This window comes from Quercus lobata, chromosome 9 (genome assembly GCF_001633185.2).
Source record: "Quercus lobata isolate SW786 chromosome 9, ValleyOak3.0 Primary Assembly, whole genome shotgun sequence".
Lineage (NCBI taxonomy): Eukaryota > Viridiplantae > Streptophyta > Magnoliopsida > Fagales > Fagaceae > Quercus > Quercus lobata.
The window spans coordinates 31,031,864-31,045,436 of NC_044912.1; the positions used below are offsets into that span (position 1 = coordinate 31,031,864).

Genomic DNA, 13,573 nt, shown 5'->3' on the forward strand with positions numbered 1-13,573 from the left:
GATTCTGAAATGCTTGGTCAGCTTGTTCAGTCCACTCAAAGGCATCCTTCCTAAGAAGGTCAGTCAATGGGGCAGCAATGGACCCGTACCCTTTTACGAATTTCCTATAGTAGCCTATTAATCCTAGGAATCCCCTCAAAGCTTTCACAGTCTTGGGAATAGGCCAGTCTAGCATAGCTTGAGTCTTCTTAGGATCAATCTTCACTCCATGGCCTAAGATGACATGCCCCAAATACTCAACTTCAGAGTAAGCAAAGGTACATTTACTTCTCTTGGCAAATAGTTTATGATCAAGCAGCACTTGCAAGACTGATCTGAGATGCAAAACATGAGAAGCCATGTCCCTACTATAGACTAGAATATCATCAAAAAATACAAGGACAAACTTCCTAAGATAAGGCTTGAACACATCATTCATGAGAAATTGAAATGTAGAAGGAGCATTAGTTAACCCAAAGGGCATGACCAAGAACTCATAATGGCCCTCATGAGTCCTAAAGGCTGTTTTTCCACATCCTCCTCCTTCATTCTAATTTGGTGATAGCCTGACCTCAAATCCAATTTTGAGAACACCCAAGCACCACTCAATTCATCAAAGAGCTCATCCACCACAGGAATGGGAAACTTATCCTCGACAGTATCATTGTTAAGAGCCCTATAGTCCACACACATCCTCCAACTACCATCTGCCTTCCTTACTAACAACACTAGTGAGGCAAAAGGACTTTGGCTATTTCTAATTGAACCAGACTCAAGAAAATCCTTAACAATAGTTTCAATTTCAGTCTTTTGATAATATGGATACCTGTAGGATCTTTGACAAGTTGGTTGAGTACCTGGTTTGAGGAGAATTTGATGCTCATGCCCTCTACAAGGAGGTAAGCCTTTTGGTTCCTCAAAAACAGTAGCATACTCTTCAAGCAAGGATAACACTTCTGTGGAAACCTTTGAAGCCTTGGATCTATCAGCCACTTCAGTAAACACAATCTGCAATAACAACCCCTTAGTGATTGGCTGTTTAAGAAATTCATTTGCAGCATGAATCAAGGATCCCGTAGGTTTAATGCCCTACAACCATATTTGTCTATCCTGGTACATGAACCCCATCTTTAGCTGCTTGAAATCCCAACTAATAAGGCCAAGAGTGCAAAGCCATTGAGTTCCCAGCACCACATCACAGCCCCCTAGAGACAACACATGCAAATTCACTATAAATTCATTACCTTGCATTTTAAGCAGTAGATCCTTACATTCCCCTTTAGTTCTAATCACATCTCCATTAGCCACCTTCACCTCCAAAATTCTAGTAGTGTCCATAGCCAACTTCAAAGTTCTAACCAAAACAGCATCAAGAAAATTATGGGAGCTCCTAGTATCCAAAAGAATCACTACCCAATGTCCCCTAATCTGACCCAACACCCTCATGGTACCCGGGGAAGGACTGCCCAATAATGCATATAGGGTAATATCAGCTTGGTTCAACTGCAATTTTGTAGTTAATTCCTCATCCCCAACTTCCACTTGACACACTTCTTGAACTTCATCAATCATGAATAATTTGAGTCCTTTACACTTGTGTCTGGGTTGCCATTTTTCATCACAATAATAACACAAGCATTTCCTTCTTCTCTCTTCCATTTGGGCTGATGTGATTTTTTGTATGGGCACCTTAGCTTCAACTTTACTGTCATGCTTAGTTGTTGGGTATTCTTGCCAATTAGTCTTGCTAGGTTCTTGGAATGGTTTATAAGCCTTCTTACAAGTGAGCAAATATTCCTCTTGAATTTTGGTTAACCCAAAAGCAGCACTCAATGTCCTTGGATTTTGCATCCTCACAACCAACCTTATCTCATCCTTTAATCCACTTAAAAAGCAACTAAGCTTATGATACTCAAGTAAATTCTTGATCCTATTGCTCAACATCTCAAATTGACTTTTAAAAACAGCTACAGTAGTAATCTGTTTAAGCCTAGTCAAATTTTCCATAGGATCATCATATGAGGAAGGTCCAAACCTGACCTGTATAGCCCTAACAAATGTTTCCCATGAATCCAAAGACCTTTCACAATCTTGGAACCAAATTAAAGCCTCATCATCAAGGTGATAAGAAGCATTCAAAACCTTTTCTTCTCTAGGAATTCATAATACCTCAACATCTCAAATTGACTTTTAAAAACAGCTACAGTAGTAATCTGTTTAAGCCTAGTCAAATTTTCCATAGGATCATCATATGAGGAAGGTCCAAACCTGACCTGTATAGCCCTAACAAATGTTTCCCATGAATCCAAAGACCTTTCACAATCTTGGAACCAAATTAAAGCCTCATCATCAAGGTGATAAGAAGCATTCAAAACCTTTTCTTCTCTAGGAATTCATAATACCTAAAGAATTGTTCAGCTCTAAAAATCTAAGCAGAAGGATCACCTCCACTGAACCTAGGAAACTCCAATCTAATAGGTTTAGGGAATTGAACACCTACCTCAGGCCTTTGGTGAGCTTGATTTGATCGCACCTCTATTTCATGATTGTTTCCTGCCTAAGGAACAGAGCCTTCGTGTTGTTGTATTGCTGGCAGTCTCTCTTCAAACATAGCTTGCAATCCCTTGAAATTGTTGTCTAAAGCTTCCAACCTTCGAGAAATCATTTCCATGGCGGAGGCATGATCATCCGACCTCTGCTAAACCGATGAAACAGTCTCGCTCAACAGGGAGTATCTTGTTTCTTGCACCATGATTGAACTTAGCTCTGATACCAAATGATAAGAATCCAACCCATTGATTTTTAGTTTAGTAGTTCTTCGAGGGAACTAGGCCTCCATTGATTGATTCTTCGAGGGAATCTACCTCCAGTAGCAATTCAAGAATTAGCTATTTTCTGTATTATTCTTCAATGAAATGCTTACAATCTGATTTGTGGCTTATATCCTATTCTAACTAACTGGGTACAACACAACACAGCTTAACCAACTCAGCCTAACTAACTAAGTACAACACTTAATGCAATACAACAATAGCACAACAGTACAACACCTTAGTTACAAGCCTCTCTTGCCACTCTGTCACAACAGCTCATCCTAACAACCCTTTGTCACAACAGCTCATCCTAACACACTATCTTGCACTGCCTAACACACTACCCTGCATTATCCATCAGGCTGCCCTGCATCACGGACTGCCTAGCCCTGCAGCCTACACTGTCTAGCCACACAGCCTCTCAATGTACTTCAGTCAGGGTCCTAACATATACATATAAAACAGTTATTTTACTGACACAATTTTTGTCATAATTTACTGAAGTGGTTTGAGTAGTAAATAATCACTTTTATATGGATCTATCTTTTTCTTCTTCTTTTTTCACTATTCACCATTAACTACTTCAATAAATTGTTGCAAATGTTATAAGAAAAGTAGTATTTCTGAATTTTCTCTATTAATAAAACTAGGTTCTTTTACCTACCATGCATTTTTATTTATTCCTATTATAATGCCAGGGGAAAGCACGAGTTTAATCCTACAGCCTCTAAATCAAAATAGAGTTCAGGTTCTTTCAACTGGTGCCATTATCCTAATGCATGCATTGACAATTTGGACAACTAGAATTATATTCATTCCCCTTTGGCTCAGTTGGAACTTGGAAATGAAAGGGCAAGACAGAGTGAGTCTTTATTTCCAGTAATACAACACATGTTACGATTTCTTTTAACATGATGTGCTGCAATTTTTAGTCAATACTAGACTTTTGCTAGCCGAGGACTGTTTCAATCTCTACCACAAAATTGAGGCCCTAGCTCGTTCTAGTATGGTTTTTTTAGGTTTCACACAGAAAATTATTGTATACTTCCGGAGTACCATAAATGCGTACTCTTTCCTCTCACATAAATGATGGGTCCCACTAATTAAATTTATGGTAAAACTCACTATTTATGTGAGAGAGAGAGTATACATTTATGATACTCTAGGAGTACGTAATAATTTTCCGTTTCACACCGGTTTGTATTGTTTCTATCACATCTTTCCTAATCATATCAAACCGTTTTCATTTTCTGTCTCCTTAAGGTGTAATTGTCACAATTCCACCATATTCCTATTTATTGTAATATGAAAGATAAAACTTAGGGGATACAAATGAAATCTCTTTTTCATTGTTTTTTTGCTAAGAGTATACTTTAGCAAAAATTGAAAGTATACTTTAGCAAACTTTTAACAAAATGTTTTCAATAAAAAACTAAATAAGTTATTCTTAAATAAACATCAAGCAAGAATGTGTTGGGGTTATTTGTGTTCCTTATCATTAATCAGAATAACAACCGCCAAAAAATTGATACATTCACATTGATGGAAGTAGACATTTTGATTGTTTTAGGTTCCACAATCAGAAGGAACTCAAAATTGATAGATAAAAAAAATGGCAAAATCACATTAAAAATTATTTAAAAAAAAAAAAATCAAGATGTGTACTCTAGGTTTAAGTGTCGATCAATATGGAACTCTGGCTCTAAGTTCCAATTAGCACTCAATCCCCCAAACTGTCATCAACACTTGCCTCTTTGACTGTGAATTTTATAACCATTTTGCAATTTCTCTAATTTTAAAACTTTATCCTATCAAGATTTGACTTGTTATTCTGAAAACTTAGGGTCCGTTTGATACGTGTGTTTAAACAACAGTTTTCATTTTTTTTGGAAATACGTATGGGTGAAAAACCGTGTAGAAATACGTGTAATGTTGTTTAAAAACTGAAAACATGTATTTAAACACATGTATCAAATGGGCCCTCAAGCCTTGGAAAGTTTGAGTCTCACTCAAACTCATCAATTAACATAGGCTTTATCCCTCTCTATAAATAAAGTCGGCGTGTAAAATTCAAACCATGCAATATTCCTTTATTTAGCACATGAATGAACCCTCAATTGCTTGAATTCTTTACTCTCCAAGCCTTAAATCATCCAAAATACTTCCCAAATTATTCTAAACACAAAAATTTCTAGTTAGGATTATCCATCCAAACCTAAACCGATCATCAAGCCTTGTGCATGCAAGTAGTATTTCTCGACCTTTTAGTTGTTTCATCTCTGATTACTACTTATAATCAATTGAATCATGTTTGTCTTCAATCATATGGGTTAAATTAGGGTTAAACATGATGGATTTTGGATTTAGCATTTAAATCTTCACATGTGGTTTATATGCTCAAATCTTTTTTTTTTTTTAATAAAAAACCCCTAGATGTATTGTTTTTTTATGTGAAGAACACACCTTTTTTGACATATTTAAATGAATGGATTGCATGACACAATGAGAGCCACCATACTCTAGAAGATCAATTGAACCGGGCAAGGTGGGTGCCTATTATCTAACACCTTCACTAATTTAGCCTTCGATACTTAAATCTATGGTTGTAAAACTAGGTCTTATGTTGTAATTTTCATCTTTTGGAATTTAACTATAAAATCAAAAGCTATGTAATTTTTATACTGTATCTAGGAATCAAGCTTTATAATTATTATTATTTTTTCTATCAAATGTTTAAATTATATTATTTAATTGATGAAAATGTGTTTTTCAATATGGATTTTGTATTTTTTATAATAATTAATATAAATGGTTATTCCAAATCTACAACTATACAATTCTCAATTTAATTTAAGGGGTCAAATATCGTCAGTCAAATCATGCATTTTGAGGGGTAATAAACACAACCTCACCTGATAACATGAGCTTGGACATAAACAAAACTAACTCGAGGTCTTGGTATCTCACATTTTTTCAATTTATTTAGCTTATATACAATTTAAAATAATATATATATATATATATAAATAAAAAAATAAAAAACCTTCTAGGTGCAATTGTATGTCCAATTGAATTAGATTTGCCCGGATTTAGCCTTTTGGACCTATTGGTTAGAAATCGATGGGGATTTTCCTCTTCCAATTGCCCCTTGCTTTTGCTATGCCAAGCCGAGTAAAGCTTGTTGGTTTGCTTGGGAAATGTTTCCCTACCCCGGCCAATAGTTGGAAAATGAAAATCCCTTCTTTTCCAATGAGACCCTATACTTGGCCAAGTACACTCGAGTTGTGATGGGTCGTAATTGTTATGGCTTGATTTGTCAAGAAAAATTATACCGACCCGACATCATATCCTCATCATCAAGTAAATAAAATGAATTCTTTTAAAAAAAAAATAAAGGTTCATGTTAAATAATAATAATAATAATCTGCTAATTAACTATATTAAAAAGATTCAATACGTTTATCTACAGTAATTTTGGCTTATTCAAAGTGTTGTGCCAAAATGACATGTTTAAGTGAGAAACTTTAAACGGTGCGTTTTGCCGAGAACAATTTTTTTCAACACACTGAGGCGATGTGGGAGAGAAAAAGGAGCAGCGAGTCAGTGAGAGAGAGACTAGGGAAATCACTAGGCCTCTCCCCCTCACGTTGTGTTACAGACTTTCTCTTTTAAGGGAAAAAATTGATTTCTTTCTCATATTGATTGCTTATTTGATTGAATTTTTGGATTTTTAAGAGTTTTTCCTTGTTGGTTGCTTTGCTTGTAGTGTCGGATCATGAAGATTTTGGGTTTGTGGACACAAATGGAGGAAGAGAAGGACGCTTTTTGGTGCTTATAAGAGTCTGTCAGAGTGATTTCCAAGCTCAAGCCGGTCTTCTATAATATTTTTTCATTCTCATAATCTAAATTTCTGACTTTATCTGTGTTTGAAATAGCTGTGTAAAAGTCAATTTCTTTTTCGGTTTGTCTCATATTTTACATACCCAGTTGAGTTTGGCCTTGTGGGTCTTCTTTATTTGGATAAATTTCCTGTTTGTTGATATGAATTCCCAAGAGTTTGTTAGGATGGCTTCTACCAGTCAAATTCGGCTTCTGCATGACTTATGCTGTCAAATTCAGAGATGAGGGGAAGGAAACAGATGAAAATTGATATTCACCCAAAAAAGGAGAGAATATATGATTTAGAGCAACTACAAAGTAGCTTTATTCATGTTGTACGTCTCACAATCTTGATTTGAGTTTCTAGATTACAGGTGCAGCAAATTCAAGCACACAAAGAAGAAGGATATATTGCTTCATAATTAGCTTAAAGGAGCAAATGATTTTGTGAGTATATAATAATTTCATCTGCTATGAATAACAATAAAAGTGAATAACTTCATTTCAATAGATTCATAACTATATTGTAGGAATGAGAAGCAAAAGGGAATTTAACTTATGTTCATTTAGGAATTTTGGTGATGCAGAGCACATATTGATAAGAGGCATTATTGAAAATTGAGGGTCAAGTGATATACAAATAATTTGCATTTTATATTTTCATCTATCTCTGCGATCATATATTGCTTTGTCATGTATTTTTATTTGTCTCATATAGTTCCCCATCATCGGAAGGTTGGGTTGTCATAACATGCTTAGATCTTATGTTTTAGCGTAAAGCAATGTTAGGAGCATTCAAGTTCTGTTTTGATTTACATTATAAGGATTCTATACATACGCCCATAGGAGATGTACATGTACCGACCAAAACTAAAGGGAAAAAAATGAGGGAGTAATGAATGATTGATACAGACTCATATTTGATGATATGAAGGCATCCTTATTGCCAATAATGGGGAAGATAATTAGAAAGGAATATACATTAAGACAAGAAGCTTTGAGCAGAAATTAACTATGGACCAATACAGTAGTAGTAGGCTGTCTTTATCGTATATGTATGTCAGATAAATTTCCTCAGATGTGTTAGGATGGTTACAAGCTTCAAGAATACTATTGAATTTTGCTTCATTTGTCCTTGAATGACTCCTGGCCATGTGAGTTGTCAACTTGCATGCCACTTCAACATCATTTTGCTGCCACCTGATTCTTCAATGATTGTTGACATCTAGTTTGGCAATTGCTTCTTCTTTAATACTTAGATAACCACTTGCCAATTGTAAATTACATTTTAACAAAGATGGGCGCCATAAAATGTAGTACCAGAATCAAAGCAAGTTAAACTCAATGAGGATATTTACCCGACAATAATTTTGCCATTACAAACTCAAGTTTTATAAACTTGAGGTTGCTTTAAGGAACTCGAGCCTCTAATACTTGAGTTCTATGTGGATTAAAATTCCATGTCAACATTGCAACACATGGAACTTGAGTCTCTTAGGCTCGAGTTTCTACAGTAAACTAGAGGCTAAGAGACTCAAAATGCCAGTTTCCTTTATAGTTCCAAAAACCTATTAAGTAACACAAATGTTAGTAAATTGGTGTTAAATGGCAAAACAAATTTGTGAAAATCATTGGGTCAAATATCAATGTGCTTAATTTATAAGTACAAACTAAAGGGTAAAATATCAAATAGCATGAAAGAGTTTTCAAAACATGAAAGTTTCTGTTATTATTAAGGTAGAAGCCCCCCTTACATTGATTTCAACAAGTGTATAAGAAGCAAGTGCATATTTGAAAACCAAACAAGCAAATGAAGAAAAATTACATTATTAGCAGAACTGAGAATCACTTAATCAACTGATCAAGGAGAGTAAGGTATTGCAACAAGTTTGAGAGGAATTTTCTTAAACATAGTGAGTGCATTAACTTCAGTCATGTCCAAGTCTTACCCTTGTGCATTAGCACTAGGCAACTTCCAATCAAACCAGCATAAAAGGTTGGCAATAACATATTCTGCAATAGCAACACCAAATGACATTCCTGGGCACCCCCTTCTCCCACCTCAAAATGGGATTAATTCGAAGTCTAAGCCTTTGAAATCAACTCCATTGTCTTGGAATCTATCTGGGACGAACTCTTCTGGCCTGCCCCATATTTTAGGGTCTCTTTGGATTGTGAATACATTGATCAACACTCTTGTTTTGGGCGGAATATCTTAACCTCTGAATTTTACACAAGTTGATGTTTCTCAAGGTAACAGAGGAAGTGGTGGATGCAGTCTCATATTTTATTGAGGATACATTTCAAGTAATTCATCTGATTAATATCTTCAACTTCTATATGTGACTTTGTACCCACTACTCTTCTTATCTCTTCCTGTGCTCTCTTCATTATACTAGGACTTCTTATGAGCACTGCATTACCCATTCCAAAGCTATTGAAGTAGAATCAATTCCACCAACAAACATGTCCTAAAATATTTTTGACAAAAATAAGACTTCAATGTGTGTTCGAGCATTTGCTTGTGTTTCTCTTTGTTTGTGCTTTAGATAGTGTGTGAGCGTGTGTCTCATATTATATATATATATATATATATATATATAGAGAGAGAGAGAGAGAGAGAGAGAGAGAGAGAGAGAGAGAGAGAGAGCAGTAGGAGTGCTTTGAGATTTTTATGAGTGAGCTCAAAGTCAAGCTTGCCACTCTTTCGAAGTTCGAGCAGACTATCCACAAAATCATTCTTATTAGGCAGACCATCGTCAACTTTCATTATCATATGTTGTTGAACCACTTGATCAAGAAAAGCATCTATTTCTCCAAAACTAGATTTTAAACTTGGTATAAATCCTGTAAGAACATCAATCCATCTCAAAGAAGGGAAACAATCTCCCAAACTGAATGCTGCAAGCAGCACCATCACCCTTCTTGGGAGCCCTCCAATCTTGCTCTTACCATTGTCTTCAAATTTTTGTCCAAATAAACATCGAGTGACTATATTTTTCAAGGTTGCAATTATTATCTCACTTAGGTTGATAGAAGCCCCTTTTAAGCATGAGTCACGTATCTTTTTGATTGATACTTCAACTTCTTTTCCCTTACGTATTGGAAAGATTGCACTCTTTTGAGGCTCAAAAGTTTGAGGACACAAATTTTCTTAGCTTGTCTCCATTACTCGCCATATTGTGAGAATGCTACATCTGTGGATCCATAATATAAGAAACTGGCAGCTGTGGTTTCCGGCCGGTTTGAGTAAATAATATCATTTGTCTTAATGATTTATTCGGCCATATCTGCAGATGACACCACAACTGTTGAGCACAGCCCAAGTCTAAGAACATTATAGGGCATGAAGGGAACGGTGTGGGAGTGTGCCTAGTTGGTGAAGGTTACCAATAATTGACAACTTTGGTAGGGATGGAGGATATTTTGGTTTGCCACTTATAAAATGCTTGAAAATGTAAACAAAAGAGAGGAGTAAGACAAGAAATAAGAGGACATGAAAGGGAGTTTTGTGTAATTCCAGCCATGATTGTTGCAGCAATGGTAGAAGAGCCATTTCCTCTCAACAAGGGTAGACAACAACTGTTTTTCACAATGCGAATAACAGCCCATCTCTCTAGTTATATAGAAAACTTTTCGAGTTTCACCTTCTCTAGTTAATTGTGTAAATTAATATGTAAAATAATAACGAGTGCATCAAGAAATTAATTTGTTTTATTCGCTTTTTTTTTTTTTTTTTTTGATTAGTGTTTTATTCGCTTATCTGCTTAAAGTTAATTTTACCTCATTTTTAAACAAGTAAGCTTTCCATTCTCAACTTCTATTTAAGACAATAAACTTTAATTGGATTATTTGGCCGGTGACATGCAATTCTCTACTTAGTAAATGATTCCTATAAATGTTTTTCTATTTTTGAGACAATTCTACTTAGTAAGTGTCGTCCATCCTTTTTCTCTCTCTTTCTTTCTTTCTTTCTTTTATATATATATATATATATATATATATATATATTAAATTTTGTTTTCTTCATCATAGGAATGGCTACCATGAAGGAAAATAAAGAAAAGGCTGCAACAAGTGGTGACAAGGATGTCCAAATTCAGGACGACACTACCCCCTCAGTTGTCCAGAAACCTGTCGTCCAAACAAGGAAAAAGAAGACGATATCTAGCTTAATGGACCTCGGTAACCTTCCAAGTCATCGAGGTCTTAAGAAGCAGAAGCCCGACAAGACCCCTCTTCCCAAGGTCCCAAAGTTCACTCCTCCGACGGTAGATTTGGACGACCCAATGGTTAATGTGGCACCTGTCTAGACCGTTCCACCCGTCCAGTCTGAGAATCTTCCCCCTCCAGCTAAAGCTCCTCACAGGGCTCATCCCTCAGAGCCGTCTAAGCGTCCTCCTAACCTAGTGTTGGACGAGGGTTATGCATGGAAGACATTCAAAGGAATCATCACTGACAATAAAGTGAATTCATGTTATAATATGTCAGTGAGGGACTTTGAACGTTCTGCAATTCATGACCTTTTAAGGTATATAACTTTCATTAACCTTTGTTTTATTTTCTTCAAGTTTAAATAAATTTCTAACTTTCCTTCGTTCATTCGTAGGCCATGTCAAAGTTTTACACGACGTCTAGTCAAGCTAAGGAGTTATGTGATGAAGCCAAGACGGCCAAGAAGAAGAACAAAGAGCTGAACAATGAGGTCCTTTTGAAAAAGGGGGAAGTAATCAGATTGACTGAGGATCTCAGTTGTTTGCAAGGAATAGAGACGAAGTTGAAAGACGAGGTTGAGGAACTTAAAGCAGATTCCATTGAAAAAGAGACCCACATTACTCACTTAGAGGGAAAAATTTCAAAGTTCAACTTGTCTTTGGAGAAGGCTTGTGAAGAAGTTGTTGCAGCTTTTAAGAAGTCAGACGAGTACAAGAATCATCTAGACAGTTATTATGCAACTAGCTACAAGTACTTTCATGCTGATGCCAAGGAGGCTTACCCTGATCTGGACTTTGATTCCTTTAAAATTCCTCTTGCCACAGAAAGTTCCTTGCTTCCGACTAGTTCTGAGGACGTCAACGTGGTGGACGATGCTACTAATGAAGTAACCTAAGATGCCATTGTTGCCAGCGGGGACGACCTAAAGTCTGGGGGCAATGCCCTCAGTGGTTTAGCTCAGTAAATTTATCTTATTTTAGAAATTTTTTATTATTTTAGTTTATTGGAAATGCCCTTTGTTTTGGGCTTTAATTTTTTTAGAATTCATTCAAGTACAATTCTCTCGTCCAAGTTTAGGGACAAGTTATATATACAATTGCCCTTATTGGCTTTACATAACTCAAGGGTTTTTGGACATTGGTCATCTACCCTTCTTTTAGTTTTTATGAATGAATGTCTACCTTTATTTTCATTTCTTACTTGGTGTTGAACTTGTTATATACTTTATGAATGGATTTTATTTGTTTATAGCATCCATGTTGTTTCTATGGTTAAGTGTGGTCCGTCCACTCATGAATCTTGTCCATGTTAAAATAATCTTCTCATGTCCAACAATTACCATTCTTTAAATTCTACAAGTATAACTCGCCTATAAATGGTATTTGCCTTGCTAGCTTTATTCGTCTATAAATTTGACTTATAGCTTACATTATCCTTCGTCCATAGGCTGGAAATCCCTTTATTTGACTTTGAATAAGACATTTCCAGTGTTTACTCATCCAAAAATTAGACCTTGGCTGGTTAAATTTATTCATAGATCTTGAAATATTCTTGCGTGCACGCTTTTCCTCATCCATTAATTAGACGAGTATAGCTTAGGTTTTATCTCGTCAAGTGCTTAGACGAGTATACCCTAGGTTTATTTTTGTTTGCTTTGTCCTTATTTTAAGGAAAGCTTATAAACGCTACATCCCTACGTCTAGAGATTTTATTCGCCTTTGGCTTTTAGCCTTCTTGTGGATTAGTTTGGATGGAATCATGAAAATTAGAGATTCACACAACATCATATACATTAAAAATCCAAACTGTATGAACATAATATAAACATAACATCCACATCGTCCACAAGCATGGCACATGCTTAAAAGCTAGTGCCTTAGGGAATCACAAATACTTATACAAACAGAGACTTACGTGACTTCGTCTATCACAAATTGGTCCATAGACAACGCAAAAGCTAGAAACTGATGCACTTTTTAGGGAATTAAAATACTTAAAAACACGCAGTAGTAATAAACATAAGCAAACATGAGAAAAAAAACACATAACTTCAACTTCATCCATGATGCTTCCTCTATGGTGAAGCTTGTCCAGGCTGACCCTTTATTGATAGTATCTCCTTAGATGCTCAACATTCCAAGGGTGCTCCAGCTTCCATCCATCTAGGGCTTCCAAGTAGTATGATCCCTGCTTTTTGCAGTTGACAACCCTATAAGGTCCTTCCCAATCAGGCCATAATTTCCAATGAATCAGGTTTCTAGTTGCCAAGGAAACCCTTTTGAGGACGAGGTCCCCAATGTTGAAGCACTTGGGTTTCACCATGGCATCATATTGCTTGGCCATGAGATTTTTGTACCTTGCCGTCCTCTACTTTGCATCCATCCTTACCTCGTCAATAAGATTGAGGTTAAGACAAAGTTGTTCTTCATTTTTCTCATCTTGATACTTCATCACCTTGTAGTTGGCCACTTGCAGGTACGACTGCTTCACTCCCATAGGCTAGTTTGAAAGGAGTTTCCCCTGTGGGGGTCCTTACTGTGGTTCTGTAAGTCCATAAAACACCTGGCAACTCGTCTGCCCATACTCCTTTTGCCCCCTTAAGCCGAGTTTTGATGATCTTCATCAAGGATTAGTTTGTAACTTCTTCGTGTTCGTTTGCTTGTGGGTGGGAGGGTGAGGAATAATGA

At 36.2% G+C, this 13,573-nt stretch overlaps 1 protein-coding gene and 1 pseudogene across 1 annotated transcript; one reads left to right on the forward strand and one right to left on the reverse strand.

Moving 5' to 3' along the window:
• Positions 1 to 6,373: 6,373 nt before the first annotated feature.
• LOC115960962 lies at positions 6,374 to 11,841 on the forward strand. Its single transcript, XM_031080000.1, has 3 exons — positions 6,374 to 7,118; positions 10,707 to 11,202; positions 11,281 to 11,841. Exon 3 carries the CDS (start codon positions 11,284 to 11,286, stop codon positions 11,779 to 11,781), a length of 498 nt encoding a protein of 165 aa, XP_030935860.1. The 5' UTR covers positions 6,374 to 7,118; positions 10,707 to 11,202; positions 11,281 to 11,283; the 3' UTR covers positions 11,782 to 11,841.
• On the reverse strand, positions 8,533 to 10,227 carry LOC115960961 (annotated as a pseudogene).
• Positions 11,842 to 13,573: the final 1,732 nt, after the last annotated feature.